Raw genomic sequence first — 17606 nt, forward strand, 5'->3', positions numbered from 1 at the left:
ACAGCATCAGCACCAGCCGCCGCTCCCCTCCTCACCGAGCGCGGGCCTGACCCCTGCTTGCTCCAAGGACCCCAGAGCCCAGGGCCCAGCCAGAGGTGACAGAGCACACCGTCTGGTACCTGGGCTCAGGTCCCCACAGTCTCCTTTGTCAGCCTGTTCTACCTTAAAAGCCAGTGACCTCCGGTGGCCAGATCGTCCCTCTCTGCCTTCCCACGTCCAATGCGGCCAACAGACGGCACAGGGGACGCTGGGGTCGGGAAGGCCCCGCACAACGGCGCACCGCAGAGCACAGGCCCCGCCCCGCCCCGTGCTGGCGCCGCCACTACACCCTCGGGGACAGGAGCAGGCCAGGCACCCACCATGCCGCTGGCAGGAGAGCCTCCAACCCGGCAGCAGAGGCCTGGCCGGGCTCACGGGGTAGGGGTGAGGGGGAGGGGCCTGCCGAGCAAGGAACAGGCAGATGCTGTTCAGCGGTGAGCCCCCCAAGGGTTACTGGATGACACCCGCAGCCCCGTGCCCTCACGCGGACGAGGGGTGACGTGAGCTACAGGGTAGGGGCGTGGGGACCCGGCTGGCAGCTGGGCCGGGTCACAGAGCCCCGCAGGCTGAGCTGTGGCGGTGCGGGGGGGGGGGGGGGTGGGCGAGAGCGGCGTGAGGCAGCCAGCCACGCACGGGGTCAGGGGCGGTCAGGACGCTCCCCCGCAAGGGAGGCACCCCCGGCGCCCGGGAAGCGCTCGCGCTCACGAACCCCAGGCTCGCGCAGACACATCCTCTGTCTGCGGGGAGATCGGGGCTGCGGCCTCTCGGGGACAGAGCGGCCACGCCCCACGCCAGCAGCTCACGAGGAAGGCGCAAACCAGGACGAGACCAAAGGCAACCGGGGAGGGGGTCTGCGAGCCCAGGACCAGACCCGGCCGTCTGCTCGGCTTCCAGAGGCCAAGTGCCCCGACGTGGGCGGCGCCTGGGCCGCTTTCGAGGCAGGAGGGGCAGCATCTTCGCCAAAGACTCAGGAACACGCGGGAGGGGCGCCAGGCAGGTGGTGGCCTCGCAAGGCTGCTGAGAAGAAGGGGGGGGGGGGGGCCGGCGGACACAGAACCTTCCAGTGCGGGAGGCTGCCAGCCGGGCCAGGTGGTCTGCACACCCGGGAGAGGCCACACGGCGCGCAGTTACAGGGCTGGCGGCGGGGAGAGCGCGCACAGGCCGGCCAGGGGCCCGGGTCGCAGGGCGGAGAGGCAGGGGCGGTCCTCCCCGCACGGCGTCCGGCCGGACAAGGTGTTGTTTCAAAGGTAGCTGTGTTGGTGTGGGCGACGCCCCGGAACGGTCACTGAAGGGGCATCCGCGAGGCTTCCTGTCTGGAGCGGGGGGGGCGGGGGGGTAGCACCATGAGGAGGGACAGCGTGTCCCCGCCTCAGTCACGGGGTGAGCGGGGGACGCAGGCCGACAGGGCCAGGGCTAGGCCTCGGTGGCAGGAGCGCCCCGGCTCAGCTCCTTGATGCCACACAGGATCCGCTTCATGTGGCCCACCTTGGTCACGCCGAGGTCCTGCAACGAGAGGACAGCAGCCTGACGCCGGGCAGGGCGCCGCGCCCCCGCGGGCCTTCCTCCCCAGCCTGCCCAGCACAAACGTGGGCGAACAGATGGAGACGGGGACAGGAGGCGGGGACGGCACACACAGGGACAGTCGTGCAGACGCGCGCCACACCTCTCCCGAGAGCCACCAGGTCACCGCGGCCGCACAAGACAGAGAGGCCCCACCCGGCAGCAGGCGGGGGGCAGGCGACTCGGGAAAGCTGCCTTGAGGACGGCACCCTCTCGGCGCGGCCCCGCGGGCCCCGGGTCAGGCAGGCCCGAGCCGACTGCACCTCAAGCTGGGGGGGGTCGCGCTCCGGCCTGGTCTCCCCGGGCTCCCCCGCCACGGGCACACCCCATCTTGCCGCCCCGCCCGCGCTGCGCCTGCAGCCGCTTCCCCCGCAGCACTTGTTCACTGCAAGTCTCTGTGTCACAGGCTGGTAATCCTCGCGATACTTCAGACCTTCTGGCTACGAAATGTGTCACGGTCATCTGTGGCCAGTGACTGTGGCTCCCTGGAAGCCCAGATGACGGTCAGCATTTTGTAGCCAGAAAGGATTTTTCACTTGAGGAGTGCACGTCGGCCTATTATGACCTCCCACGCGCACCGGGCACGCACTGGGCACCAAGGAGTCACGTGACTCGCTTCCTCAGTCTGGAAGCTCGAGGTGTGCCCGTGTGTGGGCCCCAAAGGGAGAGGGGCCCGCCCCTGGGGGCCGTCCTCACACACAGACCTCCGGGGGCCAATCAGCACAGGGCTGTGTCCCCCAACGGGGCTGTTTCGGGTGGTGTTTTGTTGTTTTTTTTTTAAATTTTAAGTAGGCCTCGCCCCCAACGTGGGGCTCCAATCCACGACCTTGCAATCCAGAGTCACATGCTCCCCCTACCGAGCCAGCCAGGCCCCCTCCCAACCCCCGCAACAGGGTTTTTAATGTTAAAATAGTTCATCGGTGCAACGAGGTTAAGAAAAGCAAGACCCCCCCTCCATGACTCCTGCTCTGGCTGTCGGGCTGTGGCGGGTGGAGACGCCACTGCTGGGGGACCAGAGGTGGCCTCTCAGCCACTTCCACGTGTCACTGTGAGCCATGCATGAGGGCAGTCTGACGACGCAGGGGCATGGCCAGCTCGAGGGAGGGACAGAGAAGGGAGTGCGGGGAGCCCAGGCCGGGCCCCAGGGGCCGCCATGGAAGTACCTTGAGGTCCCTCCGCTCCAGGTGCAGGAGCTCGGAGCCCCGGATGTCGTGCCGAGTGAAGATGTCCTTATACTCACAGAGACTGAGGTGCTCCAGCCAGGCAGCAACCTCCTCTGTCCCCCAGAGGTGAACTGTCAGAGACGGAAAAGCACGAAGGCAGTGAGTGCCCAGAGCCCAGTGCGAGGCAGGTGGCAGCCGGCGCCGGAGACCACCAGCAGCCAGCACCCAGACGCCCCAGCAGCCAGCACCCACATGCCCCCAACAACCAGCACCCGAGATACCCAGCAGCCGGCACCCACATGCCCCCAACAACCGGCACCCGAGATACCCAGCAGCCAGCACCCACATGCCCCCAACAGGCAGCACCTGAGATGCCCCAGCAGCCAGCACCCACATGCCCCCAACAGCTGGCACCCAAGACACCCCAGCAGCCAGCACCCAGACGCCCCAGCAGGAGACACTCCAGCAGTAGGGACCCCAGACGCCCCAGCAGCCGGCACCCAGACGCCCCAGCAGTAGGAGATGCCCCAGCAGTAGGAGATGCCCCAGCAGTAGGGACCCCAGACGCCCCAGCAGTAGGGAGCCCCCAGACGCCCCCAGCAGCCGGCACCCGCCACTCAGCCCCGCGCACCACCCAGAGCTCTGCGGGAAGAGGCAGGCGAGCCGCCCACTTTCAGGGGGAGCGAGCCACAGCAGGAGCTGCCATCTGTTCCTGCCAGGTTGGCCACCAGCCTTCTGGACATTTGTCACGTGTCCCAAGGGGGACTGGATGCCACTATTTAAGAGGAAAACGCCACTCTGACTGTGAGCTGCAGTCAGCTTGCCCTCCTTTCTAGAGGATTCCCATCACTCCTGGTCCAGAGCAGGAAGGGAAACAGGCAGAGATTTCAGGTGGTCAGAGCCACCATCATTAAAAGAAACGCAACCGCTGGGCAAACAAGCAAAAAAGAGAAACCAGAGGGAGCGACCACCACCTACAAACCCAAACCTGGGCTTCCCGGCACCTGAGAGCACTGGAACAGCCCTGCTCAGAGCCAACCTTCCAGATTTTTAGGCCCCAATTTATTGATTCTCCCCCCAGACTGTCCTTGAGTGCCATTTTCCACTGATTTGGCCGCCTGCAGTCTGGTGGCCGGGGCTCCAGCACAGGGCCTGGATCAATGACTCATTGGCGGGGGACCGGCAGCCCCTCCCAAGAGGCAGGCCCAGTGGGCCCAGCACAAGACTTGAGCGTGAGCTCCGTGAGCTCCGCGGCTCCGAGTGTCCGTCACCTCTGCGGCCCTCCTCCCACCCTGCAGCCCCGATGATGACGATGGGGGATGCGGGAGTCAGCCCGGGGAGCGACCCCGGCCAAGAGCGACCACCCGGCGTGGGAAGCGAAGGCGCGGTCCTGCGGCTACAGACAGGGCCGGGGCCGCGGCACAGGCGGGGACCCGGACCGTGGGGAAGAGCCGCGAGGCCGCAGAGAGCGCAGGGACAAGGAGGGCCCCGGCGGCGGGCGCAGACGGCCGGAGGGCAGCGTGAGGGCAGGTACCCGGGGCTCCCAGGCTACTGCGGGCTTCTCTGTTCTTGCTGTTCTTCTCTTTCTTAAACTTCGTCACCAGGCGGAATTTGCCGCTGCGGCTGCGTTTGGAAAGCTCCAGCATCACATTCTGTAGGGAAAGCGAGAGACACGGAGGGTCAGACCCGATCCAGCCAGGCCCGAGTCACTTCTCAGAGAGGCGGGGAGCCTGGCAGAGGGGCTGCGGTCCCGGCTTCTCTCACTCGGGTTCCCCTGGTTTCTAGTCTTGGCGTTGATGGATTTGTGACGCCTCTTAAAAGTGGTTGCGCAGTGACTGCACAGTGTCTAGTTTCACATTCGGCTATCATTTTAGAACATGTTTCTCATGTGGTTAAAAAGCTTCAGACATTCCCTCAACGTCAGCACATCATACAAAGATTACCCAGCAGGCTCCCAGCCGACCCAGTGCTGCGCTGCCAGGCGGGGCCACCGGTACTGGACTATCTTTCTAAACCAGCCTTTCCTGCACTTAGCGCTCTCTCCCTGGGACCTGCCCCCTGAAGCAGTGAGGAGGGAAGGGAGCCAGAGGGACAGGGACACCGGGCCCCCGCTTGGCAGCCACCTCCCCCCAGAGCCGTCCAGGACACGGCTGGAGTGAACACTGCCCCCTCCCCGCTGGTATGCGGACCACACGTGTTCTCACACGAGCTAGGATGGGGACCTCCGCGGTAAAGGACGCTTTGCGCACACAATGCACGTGCCCGTATTTATAACCTGTGTACATGGATCGCCCCTGCACTCGCAAATAAAGCACTATCTCCTTATTTTTCACCTGTGCCTGTTTCTTCCTGCCCCGGGACCACCGACGCACAGTTAGCCTTTTGGCTTTGCGACACTTGCAGATCTGAAAGGGATTGTCACTGGAATGACCCAGTGTGCCTGGGAACGTGCTCTGTCGTGCCTCCAATTTTCCTTGTGCCCCTGATGGCCCCTTCGTGTATCTCTTAATCTGAAGCATTTCATGTCTCACATTCTTGACGAACAAAAGATACCTCTTACGGTGGGATGTCTAGCCAATGACTGCAGGGTGCAGGAACCTATTTTTACAAACGTGTTACATCTGGCAAAACCCTCAACTCTCAATTCTAACGGCTGCTCCGTTCAAGGCCTTCAGCAACCAGGTGACCAGGCTCTTCTGCCCGGACTGGCTGGTGCCGCCGCGCTCCCAGCACTTTCCACGGGACGTGGCGACCGCGGGGACAGGCAGCTGTCCTGCAGCACGGCCCGAACAAAATCCTACTCCTGACTTCAAAACGTCCTTTTTTAAAAAAATGCACACAGGAATATTAAATTGATTTCTAACTTTTAACATGAGTATTTTCATCCCTTCATAAAATGGGGAGGCCAGTAGAATGAGGCTCGTTGCCAACGTGCGGTCTTATTTCGCCTCCCTGCCCTTGAAGGCACCCATCTACTGCCCCCACAAATACCTGAGTGTGCCACCCTGCACGACGGGAACCCTCTCTTCTTAGAGCGCCTGACCACGGCACCACCGTCACTCAGGACGCCAGCAAGAACTCACTCGTGTCTAATTATATCTAATGAGAGCAACTCTCCCCGACCACTGTGAAGGTTTATCCTCTGCTGCTTTGTCTGAATCAGACTGCCATGAGGGCCGCCTGTGACACTCAGCTGCTGTGGCACTCGGGCTCCCCGCCTTCGGCCTTTGCCCTCAGAGAAGCCAGCTGTCTGTCCTGTAAGACGGCTCCTATTCTGACTCTGACCGACTGACGGCTCCCTGCCCCCCCACCCCCACCCCAACGGAGCTGCAGGTCCCATCCAGCTTCCCATCCTCCGGCAGAGGGCATCACCAGTGGTGTAGTGACTGCCCTGCTCCTCACAGGTGAGACATGCTGTCATCTTTCAGGGGGACACCACAGGTACCGCTACCCATCAAGGACCCCCCCCCCCGAAATCAAGTGCTTCCCACTGCAGGGGCGGGGGGGGGGATGACCTTCAATCCCTCTGCACTTCCCAGCCAGACTTAAGAAAATCATAAGAGAAAATATATTTACGGGACTGCACTATATTTACCCAAAAAATCCCCACCTATAAGTGGACCCAAACAGTTCAGACTATCGTTCAGGGTCAATACTTTCAAAGAACTAGCTCACAGATTTGTCAACTTTTTTTTGCTCTCAAATAAATAATTTTCCTATTTTATGCCGGTAGAAATGTGGCACCGCCCCCAAGCTCCCCTCTGCCCACTGAACCCCACCCCCATCTCTGCCCGCACCGAGGGGGAGCCAGAGTCCCAGAGGACAGGAGCACGGAGCCATCTGGCAGCAGGCAGAGAAGGCTGGAGAAGGCGGGAGGCCCCGGGGAGCGAGAGTGGTTTTCCTTTCCCTCCCCGGACACCTGGCTGCAGGTTCCGGCCTTAGGCTCCCGGAGAGGAATGCCTGCAAGAACACCACCCCACCCCCTCCCTGCTCTGCCCTGGCCGGCTCGAGGGTTTCTAGTTTTGCAGCTAAGCCTGCCCCTGGAGCCATCTCTCCCGTCTGGTACCTGCACCGTCTCATGAGCTCACAACTAGCAACCCTCGAAACCGGGGCCACTACACACGTTTCAAGGACTCATAAGGTCAGAGCACCAGGGGAACTCGTGTGGTTTCTGCTCCACATTTGGTGACATTTGTTTTGAAAACATGTTTATGCTTAAAGCTTTGGAACCATAGTTGGTGAAACGGGAGCTTTTAATACTAAGACCCGAAAGTCCCAAACAAACGAAGATGACTGGTTGCCCTGCAACCAGGCACCAGGCTGCGAGCCTCCCTCTGCAGCAGCGGCCACACAGCCCATGAACCACGTAAAATCCGAGCCCTCCTCTGTCTTCAGAGGGAATCTGCACAGAGGGGGAAGCTACCTACCCGCCAGGGGAAGGGCGTGGGAAGCCAGGGCCCACAGCTGATGACTATGGTATCTGGCCCCATGGCCTGGCACTGTGCTGCTCACACCACGCCTGTAAAGGAACCAATTTTAACAATTTCCAGTCGACAGTGGACTGGTACTCTCATGAAATGCAATAAAATAAACTACTAAAAAAATGAAACCAGGGGTGCCTGGGTGGCTCAGTTGGTTAAGTGTCCGACTTCAGCTCAGGTCATGATCTCACGGTTTGTGGGTTCGAGCCCCGCGTCAGGCTCTGTGCTAACAGCTCAGAGCCTGGAGCCTGCTTCAGATTCTGTGTCTCCCTCCTCTCTCTGTGACCCTCCCCTGGTCACGCTGTCTGTCTCTCTCTCTCTCTCTCAGAAATTAACAAAAAAAAATTTTTTTAAATGAAACCAAAAAAGGACATATAAAATACAAGCCTGAATTTTTTATTATTTTCAAGAGAAATAAAATTTTTCTGTTAGTTGCTTAAAAGTTTCTAAACGCTCCCTATTTCTAGAATAACAGAGACTCCTATTAGTATTGCTTATCTAAAATATGATACAATTTTGAAAAATGTCCTATGGGCAACCAGAAAAAAGATATTCCCTCTTTAGGGCATAAAGCTCTCTCTCTGTAGAAACATGATATGTTCTATATATTTTTCCAAGCTTTTTTTGTTCATATGCTGTGATATAATTTATTTCATTAATCATGGACTGACAGTGACTGTTCACATTACACTTTGGTTTCTGTCACTTTTCCCCATTTCAAGAAGTTTTTGCTTTACAGATTTTATACAAATTAAAATTTGGAGGGTAATCACTAAAAGGATAGACAGTATCTATTTCCAAATTACTAGAGAGGACAAAGAGAGTTGTTGTGTGAGAAGGAGAGACTTCTCAATCAAAAGGGAAAAATGAAAACAAAAAAGTGGGACAAATATAAAACACAAAATATGGCAAAATGTACATATAAATACATCAATAATCACAATAGAGATAAATAGACTGAACATTCCAGTTAAAACAGAGAGGTGACAGACTAGATAAAAATTCAACATTTGACAACGTGCTATTCACAAGAGAGACACCTCAAATAAAACTTGAAAGTAAAAGTATAAAGATGAAAATACCAAACAAGTAAACTTAGAAACAATTACTAAGGGTCTTTACATAATGATAAAACTTATATGTACCCAACAATATAGCCTCAAAACACAGAAAGCAAAAATAAGAACACAAAGGTAAACTGAGCTATCTACATTCATGGTCAGAGAGTTTGACAGTAACAGATAGATCAAAAAGACAAAAAAAATTTTATGATTATAGTATTATTGTATTTTGCCAATATAAAGTGATCCTCTATCATTTATTGCAAATCTAGTTTTATATCAATACTGTAACTTCAGATTTTGTGTATTTTCTTGAAATTTTTTATCTTTTTGTGTCTTAAGTTTTTATTGGGGGTAGGGAGAGAAAACTGGACTTTTGTGATTGGTATATAGTTAGATTACCTTTTTAATGCAATCTTATGATAGTTTGTTTTTCAGAAGAGAAGCTACGCTTTTATGCTGTTAGCTACATCTTCACTGGTCCCTTATTTTCCTTCACAACGTAGATTATATTTTGTTTTTAAAAAACTGATTTGGAAAAACAAACTTTTTCTTTTTTTTTAATGTTTATTTATTTATTTTTGAGAGAGAGAGAGAGAGAGGGAGGGAGAATGAGCCCAGGAGGGGCAGAGAGAGAGAGGGAGACACAGAATCTGAAGTAGGTTCCAGGCTCCAAGCTGTCAGCACAGAGTCCAATGTCAACATAAACCTTTTCAATTCTACTAGAACTACCTATGTTTTTAAAGATTAACTAACTGCATTTCCCTAATTATCAGTCAAGAATCTTTTTTTAAACCTTCCATCTTAAAAGAAGGAATTTAATGTGTCTTCCTTCATTTCTCTGTCCCTGTCTTCTTCCCAGCCCCCCCATCTCACTGTTCACTTCACAGGCTTTGGTAACTTAATCTGGAATTAAGGACTATGTTATTGTTACGTCTATTAAACATTTTATATACTATCATTTGAGGAATTTTTTTTTAAATGAAAATTTCGTGGGGCACCTGGGTGGCTCAGTCGGTTAAGCGTTCAACTTCAGCTCAGGTCATGATCTCACGATTCGTGGGTTCGAGCCCTGCATCGGGTTCTGTGCTGACAGCTCTGAGCTTGGAGCCTGTTTTGGATTCTGTGTGTGTCTCTCTCTCTGCCCCTCCCCAACTCATGCTCTGCCTTTGTCTCAAAAATAAATAAAACAAAAAAAATTTTAAATGAAAATTTAGTATTTAGAATTCAGAGTTTAACTTATTTTGATGAGCTTGGCCTGCCCCTTTAAGCCAAAATGTTCTCATACATATGCTGCTGAGTTTTGTTGCTTTGCTGGGAGGCCTCTGAGTCAGTTTTCCATGCAGGGTCTACATTTGTCAACAAATGCCTGCATGTTCAGAGCAGAGCAGTATAGACTGCTGTAACCCTCCTCTGTACCATCACCTAACTGCTGCCACCAGGTTTTAACGAACAAAACTGGCAGCAGGAGTGCCAGATATGTCATGTCTAACATCCTTTCTCTGGCAAGACTGTAGAACCCTAGCCTAGGATGAACTTTTCTCCCGGCCCACCTCTGCTCTACCCCTAAGGAAAAAAGCACCCTTCAGTTCGTCTTTATCAAGATGCCACCCACAAAACCGACCGTACAACAAGCACCCCTCCCGGGCTCTTCCTGCCTGTCTCCCTGCTGCAGGAGGCAGCAACCTCCTGGTGCCATATGCCTGGGCTCCTGTCCGTCCTGGCTATAGGACCTACGACAAGCCAAAGTCTCTAAATACATGCAAAACACAAGTGTGATCGTGAACGGGACACACCAACTCTGTCCCTGTCATCAACAAACTTAAGCAGCTGCCATTTAACCAACCGATGTGTCCTCACACCGGGGGCAAACAGCAGGGCTGGGCTCAGCCACCTATCAGCTTCCTGGCCAGCCCAGCCATTCTGTTTCTGAGGGTGACAAGTGCCCCAGTCATCAAGGACTGAGCTCAATACTAACTCCCAACCTCCTCCCTGCCAGTCTTCTTCCACACCTCCAAGGTGTTTTAACAGAGAAGTCCTGAGAAGCCTTATCAGGGGCTGCAAGACGGACACCATCTTAATCTCAAAGCTGCACAGGTCACAGTGATTACAGGCACTGAGGGAAAGCCGCCGCATCCAGAGGTGCCCACGCTGAAGCCCCGTGACCCAAATACCTCCTCATCACCAGGCTCCAGGGGCTGGCACAGCCAGGGGGTGTCCGCCAGCTTCCTGAGCTGCCGCTCCATCTCGGCTAGAGCAGCCGCAAGCCGCTCCTTCTGAGGGGGGTCCAACTGCTGCTCCGGGCAGAAAAGAACATGGCTGGTTAGTAGCAGGGAGGAGCTGGGGCCACGACATGTGGCCTGCATGCAGGCGTGCAATCTGCTCCAGATGTGGTCTGTCTGTCTCAGAAAGGCTTACAAAAACTCCTAACGAAAGTAAGTCACACAGCACTGGCTAAGGGGCCAAACTCAGAATCTCCCCTTGTAAGGAGAAGATGCAGGAATTAAAACTCTCCTTTCAAAAATACTGGAATTAACCAAGCCCGTCTGAAAATTACATCAGCGGAGTGGCCATTTCACCTACTTCGGTTGACCTCGGGACCCCTGTGTCAGAAAGAGGACAGGAGCAGCCCGCCCACACCAGAGTGCTGCAGGACACGCTGGCAGGCGGCAAGGAGCAGCTGTCAGGCCCAGAAGAGCAGACTATTTTGGAATGAAGAGCAGAGGACGAGGAACGAGGCTTTCGGGTGCTTTTCCAGACATGTGAGCTGCAGCAGATCACTCTACCTCCTTGACCTCCACGTCCTCATCTTTTAAAACAAGAAGGTTGGCCAGACCATCCCTCGGGCCTTCCCTATTCTAGCTTCTTCGATTCAGTGAAACCCACCCCATGTGCTCGCCCAGAGCGGACTCCTGGCCAGATGTGCAGGGCTGAGCGAGGAAGAAGAGGGCGCTGTGTGTCTGAGAACAAGGCCCCAGGGCCTGGTCACAGGCAGGTGGCTCCATCCCTGTGGATTTCTAAGGCAGAACCCTGAGCACAGCGATAGAGCTGGTCCCGTCCACAGTCTAATATGTTCAACACGACGTGCCTGAGCTGTGGCTTGAGAACCAACCATACGGCCAGATCAGAGGACCTCCAAGGCCCCTTCTGACACTGAGTCTAGAATTCTAGACTAAAATGTGCTGCCCTGTGTACAACAACGGTCACTGCACGCACAGCGCGAGGCCGGCCTCTCAGCTTACCAGGGCCATCTTCCCGGCCAGCAGCAGTTCCGTCTCGCTGCGCAGAGCTTTGATGTTATTCACCATTTCCAGGACAAAGCTGCAGTTCAGCCCCTGAGAGGAACCAGAACGACACCCATGTAGAAGGCCCAAGGGCCACGGGACTCCAGAGGAGCAAGACTTAAAAAGCACAGGCACCTCTGTGGTTCTGGGCTTGCCATACACTCGGTCCATGGACTTGGAGCTGGCGTTGACGGCGTGGGCAAGTTCCTGCTCCATGTCTTGATGGGACTGAGCTATCTCCCGGATACTAGAGAGAGTCAGAGAGAGAGAGAGAGAGAGACATGGCACTCATCAAAGCAGGCGAAAGGGCAGCCTACATCACCTCACTCGAACGCAGACCCAGGTTCGGCCCAGAGGGCCAATGCAGACACGGCTCCGCCATGAAAACGAGCACAGGATGACCCTGACCATCATTCCCTCACTGATGGCAAACAGAGACAGTCTTAAATGGGAAGCAGGGCATCAAAATCCAAGTCCTTCCAGAAACTCAACCAGGAAGGAAAATCCCCAGAAGGAGATTTTCTTCATGCCCTATAAAATGGCAAGTAGACAGCTGATCGTGAAAGGAGACTTGGCCTGTCTCACTCTGTAAATGAGAATGACAGGACCCTCCTCTGTGGGGACAATCCTGCTTCAAAAGACAGACCCCAGGACACGGCCCCAGGCAGCAGCCCGCAGCCCCAGGGACCCACACGGGCAAGGAGACGGTGGTGACAGGGTCGGACACCGCCAGGGCACCAGGAGCACAAGAGTCGGGGAAGCTAGCCAGGGAACCACTCGTCCCGTCCTGGGGAAAACCAGAAGCAGCTGCCAAGACACAGGGCCGCATCTGTGGGGCTGCCACAGGCTTTGAGGGGACGAGAACGAAGACGGAAGGAAGCCAGCGCGGGTGGCACAGCAAGGAACTGGGAAAAACTGTAACAAGTGAAGCCATCAGGCGCAGATACTGATTTGGTCATGGGTGCAGAGGCCGCAGACACAGAGCTCGGCACAGACGTGCTCTTGGGGGGCCCGGATGGACCCCTGGAACCAGAAGTGAGAGCTCGAAGCTGTGGGCTGAGAGCCTGATGCCCGGGGAAAAGGCAGGGGAATGGCCCCGAAGGGCACAGAGTCCGGAGCCCGCAGGGCAGCGGTGCTCCTGGCAAGGGCAGCGGAGGAGGAAGCCACACAGCGGCACCACGGACGAGGATGGCAGGATGTGGCGGCCGAGAGACCCCTCCGGAGTGAGGCACGCCGGCAGCGGGCACGCAGGGGAGGTGGGGAGGACAGAGAGGGGCAGAGGGACCTCCGTGCTGGAAGGTCCCCACAGTCCCAGGAGCCACTTCTCCAAGGCAGAGTAAGAGCGGGAAATGCCTCCAGCTGTTGTCTCCTTTTTTTTTTTTTTTTTTCTCCTCTCAAATAACTATGAGGTTTGTGCTTTAGGAACAAACCTGCTGTCTGGGATAAAGCAGAGGAGGCAGCAAGTGGGCTATTCTGAAGAATCCGGGATAGGTTTTAAAACCCGTGAGCTGGTTCTGAAAACACCTGTGGATCTCAGGCCTCCATCTACACAAACCCTGAGCGATCTCGGAAAGTCAGGGGAAATAAACCAAAGCCAAGGGACAGCAGAAACCCCAGGAAACCCCAGCAGACCCCCCAGGAGGCGGCGGCCCACCTGTGGATGAGGGCCCCCGCCGCCTGCCCGAAGTGGTCCATCTGTGTGGCCTCTTCCTCAGACAGGATCTCCGGGTGCAGAGAGAAAGACGGAGGGCGAGGAAGCTCACACTTCTGCTTGTCTTCCCAGGACTTCAGGGTGTTCTCAAACGCCTAGGGCACGGGAACCCGGCGTCACACTGTGTGCCGCTCTCTCGAGAGGCGAGCACGTAACCGGCAACAAGCGCACTGGGACCTGAGCTGGACAACAGCCCAAAAAGGAGACATGGATCTCTTTTTTTACACTGAGGAGGGGAAATGGTCCTGGAACTTGCACCCCTGCTCACTTAATTTAAGAAAAGTAAATTCCTAGAAGGAAGCACTAGAAACTCCAGGTCTCCTCACAGAAGGTGAGCCCCAGGGCCGTCCCCCCGGGTCCCCACGTGCAGCCCTTCTTACCCTATCTCTGGTGAGTGTCTGCGCCCGGTTCTTGTGGATAATCCGAATGTATCCCGGAGGCTGGACCCAGGCCTCTCCGTCCACTTGCACAGGGACGCCCTCATCCCCCAGGATGGAAATCTTCACCGTGCGGCACTGAGCGAACAGCACAGCGTTACTCACGCACCGCGCTCAGCCAAGGAGCTAAGGTGCTGAATGTCAGCACCACAGGGGCCCTCCCGTCCCACGCGGCCCTGCACAAGCCAGCCAACATCTGGGGCGACACCGTGCCCCCTGCCAACCACCGCTGCGGTCAGGCATCCCTGTCTAGGGCACAGCTTGTGAAGCCCAAGGATCCGTCCCGCCCCCACGGTCCCCTCACCCAGCATGGCCTCTGTGACTGCAGTGAGACCCTGGTGGTCACACACCCAAGCACTGGGCCTGGGGTGGGGACCCTGCCCACACGCAAGCACTCCCGGGACAGGGAAAACCAGTCTCAACAGGTGGCCAGTGATGCACTGCTTCTCTTTTCAATAAAAAAAATGCCACTAAAGAGTTCAATCATAAAATCCAAACACCCCACCTCCGTGGGGACAGACTGAGGCAGGAAAGGCCGGGACATCACAGCCTGGGGTTCGGGTGGGCCAGGGTACCCACCTTCCCACTTCCTGTGCCTAAGAACACTGCCCTCCCCAGCCCATCACCAGGAACAAGTACTAGGGGAAGCCCCTCCCCATGTCCCCTCTCCAGGTAGGCCGCAGACCAGCCAGGCGACGCCACACTTTCTCCACTGCTCACGTCTGCTCCTCCCCCAAACAGGAGGCAGCTTCTGAAAGGGGCAGCCGCAAACCAAGGTCAGTGGGGCCTGTCTCATCTCGTCCCACCTCAACAGTCGGGGTACGGCTGGCACCCACAGAGGAAGTCAGGGCAGGGGCTCGGCAGGACTCAAGTCGGCCCCCATTTTGAAAGAGTGTTTTTTAACTTTCCACTACAGCAGGTGAGGAAGGGCTCTGAACCAGCAGGCGGGGGCGGGGGTGGTCCTGGAAAAGCACCCCCTCTCCTGGGCCCTGTGCAGCAGAGGCGCACCCACAGAGGAGACTGGTTGTGGGCCAGGCCCAGCCCGGCCTCTCCAAACGTGTGTGAGCCACACTGCCTCCCACGTCTCTCCCACCCACAGGACCACGGCCACTACCTGGGCAATTCGGTGATGCTGCAGCTTAATGACGCGAGAGACAGCCATCTGCATACTGCCAAATACAGCCACCACCTCCAGAATCTTATCATCGAACGACGGAGCTGCAAAAGTCTGAAAGGGCCAGCGTTAGGAGCCAACTCCTGCCCCGAAGCTCCCCGCGCTGCCCTCTGCTGTTTGCTCTCGGGGCTGCTGGCCTGGTCAGAGACAGACAGGCACACGACTCGCCTGGCGTGTCCTGAGGAGCAGCTACGATGTGACTGTGTCACTGAGAGGGTTTCTAGTAAAGACCCCGAAACCAGCTGCCTGGGATCAAATCTCTGGTCTGCCGCTTTCTAGCAGCGCGACCTTGAGCAAGTTACTTAATTTTCTCATCCTCGGTTTTCTCATCTGTGAAACAGGGATAAAACTGGTGCGTTCCCCAAGAGGCTCTCTGGAGGGCTGAGTCAATGCACCCGCAGTGCTTAGAACAACCGGACATCTTCTCTGTTGTTCATTTTAAGTAATCTCTACACCCAATGTGGGGCTCAAACTCACAGCCCCGAGATCAAGAGTTGCATGCTCCACTCGCTGAGCCAGCCAGGCGCCCCGGCAACCAGGACATCCTGAGTGCGCTTCACGTTCATTCTTTCTGTTCCCTATTACAGACAACGGAAGCTGCACCCGTGGTTAAAAGCAAATGACGTCTTCCACAGGCTTCTTCCCTGGATCAAACATCCCCACGTGGGCTCTGACTGGGCTGCATTCCACCCACCACGCACCATCAGCTTCCTCCACACCCATCTCGCCACTAAGCCTTCACATATGCTGTTCCAGCAATTACTTGGAACAGCCTCTGCACCCTCTCCTGACCAGACCTGGCCAATGCTAGGTCTCCTTCAGGTGTCAGTGTAGATGTCCCCTCCTCTGAGAAGCCTTCCCAGACCACCCCAAATTGGAGTCGGGCCTGGCTTCCGCATCACACCTGTGCCCCTGGCCACACCTGTCCCACTCGGCCTCTCTTCTCGTGAGCAGGGGACCCTACTGTCTTGTTCTCCACTGCCCTGTGACCGCCGGCACAGGGAGGAGTTCCATCCGCACCTCCGAGCCACCCACGGAGCCCCAAAGCCAGAAGGCTTCATCGGGGCCTGAAGTGGTGGACACTCCTTGAAGGGATTACCCACACCCAGCTGGGGCCCAGGCCACCCCGAACCCCCATACGTACATCATCTTCCTTGGTGCCCCCCCAGAAGTTGGTCCCTCCGGCATAGCTGGGAATGTTGAGGACAGCGATCCCCTGCAGACTGGGCAGTGGGATGGGGCGCCCGTCACACTGCAGCAGAGACGCCGCGGGGGGAGAACAGGGAACCACAGCATCAGCCTGGTCCTTCACCAGCACCCACCCCGCCGCCACCGCTGAGCGCCCACTGAGGGGCCACACAGCAGAGGGGCCCATGTCCAGCGAGGAGAAGGGCTGCGGAGACCAGGAGGCCCTCCCGCTCACCTCCAGCAGGACTTTCTGCTCCAGGTTCCTGTAGGTTCTGTGCAGCAACTCTTTGGTGCCAAGAACTCCGTACCACATCATGTTCTTGGTCCGGCTCCTGGAGGCGGAAAGCAAGTTACACGGCTAAGCGCGGCCGTTGCCGCGGCCGCAGGAATGCATCCCATCGTGCACAGCGGTCAGATTCGGCAACCACTCACAGCATCGCCAGCTCAGTAAGGACGGGCACGTCCTCCTTATGTGCCTACGTATCGTGTGCATAAAGAAATACGTCTCGTGATAGAAAATTCTGCCAGAAAGTAACAATCCCAAGAAACTAATTTACCTAAAAAGTAAAAAAAAAATTACAGAACCTCATAAAAAAACTGATAATTTTTTTTTCCAGCTAGAAAATTATGCGCAGCATAGAAGATATGGGAAGTACAGAAAAGCACAAAGGAGAACAAAATCCTCCTAATCCCCAAAGCTGTGCGTCCTGATAGTAAAAACCTGGTGTATTTCTTCAGTCTTTGACTCACAGGGGAAACAGCCAGTCTATGGTCTCCTGACCGACTCCGCACACTTGGCCCCACACCCCGCGTCCAGATGCCCGACCGATCACAGCGGGGCCGTTCCTGACCGGTGCTTGTGCACTTAGTCCCTGTGGCTGGACCCAGCCAGCTCCCAGTCCTGGGCTCCGTAAGTCACACAGCAGTGGCCCCTTCGTACACGCCTCTTTGCAAATGTTTCATTTCTTCTTAGGATAGACGCATAGAAATGAAATTCTCTTAGACATCTTCAGAGCTCTTGATACTAACTCCGGGATTATCCAGCAGGGGCCCGCAGTTCTAAACATGTACTGCACATGGCCCCGTCACTCACCTATCTTACTCTGTTAAATTACACACATTTTAATGCCCTTTGAGTTATTTTTGAACGAACAGGGGCCTTTCTAAAGGAGCCGGGCTCACCATCTCTGCTGAACAACAGAGATGTCCCTGGGAGCCTCTGAAACACTTTCCTCCACACAAGAACCCCGGAGTTCAAAGGTTTCTTGAATTCTCACCCTCGATTTGGCTTCCTAAGAAATCTGCATCTACAGAGAACCCGAGTGTTCACCAGGGCGACTCCTGAAGTGTGTGACCTCCCTCCCACCCAGCTCTCCCAGAGTCCCCTTCCAAGGGACAACAGCACCAAGCAAGCAGGGGACACATGGCTAAGATGGGATGGCGAGCAGGTCTGCAGGCTCCTCAGCAAGGGGCCCCTGACGCCTGCATCAGTGGCCTTCCCTGCCCAA

At 56.1% G+C, this 17606-nt stretch overlaps 1 protein-coding gene across 4 annotated transcripts in view; it reads right to left on the reverse strand.

Moving 5' to 3' along the window:
* Window positions 1-429: 429 nt before the first annotated feature.
* The window catches only part of DGKD (diacylglycerol kinase delta), a 108353-nt gene continuing 91176 nt past the window's right edge, over window positions 430-17606 (reverse strand). For 2 of the 4 annotated variants that reach the window (XM_039234499.1, XM_039234503.1), the window contains 10 exons: window positions 16334-16430; window positions 16055-16162; window positions 14851-14964; window positions 13680-13814; window positions 13243-13394; window positions 11724-11835; window positions 11547-11639; window positions 10479-10598; window positions 4297-4414; window positions 2498-2893 (listed from right to left, as the gene is read on the reverse strand). In XM_039234499.1, coding sequence (XP_039090430.1) covers window positions 2643-2893; window positions 4297-4414; window positions 10479-10598; window positions 11547-11639; window positions 11724-11835; window positions 13243-13394; window positions 13680-13814; window positions 14851-14964; window positions 16055-16162; window positions 16334-16430 — 1300 coding nt within the window. In that variant the 3' untranslated portion in view covers window positions 2498-2642. Of the gene's footprint in view, window positions 1543-2497; window positions 2894-4296; window positions 4415-10478; window positions 10599-11546; window positions 11640-11723; window positions 11836-13242; window positions 13395-13679; window positions 13815-14850; window positions 14965-16054; window positions 16163-16333; window positions 16431-17606 lie in introns of those variants that run through there. The other 2 variants (XM_039234500.1, XM_039234501.1) reach the window with 2 other exon arrangements.

This window comes from Hyaena hyaena, unplaced genomic scaffold (assembly GCF_003009895.1).
Source record: "Hyaena hyaena isolate Hyena2069 unplaced genomic scaffold, ASM300989v1 scaffold_86, whole genome shotgun sequence".
Classification (NCBI taxonomy): domain Eukaryota; kingdom Metazoa; phylum Chordata; class Mammalia; order Carnivora; family Hyaenidae; genus Hyaena; species Hyaena hyaena.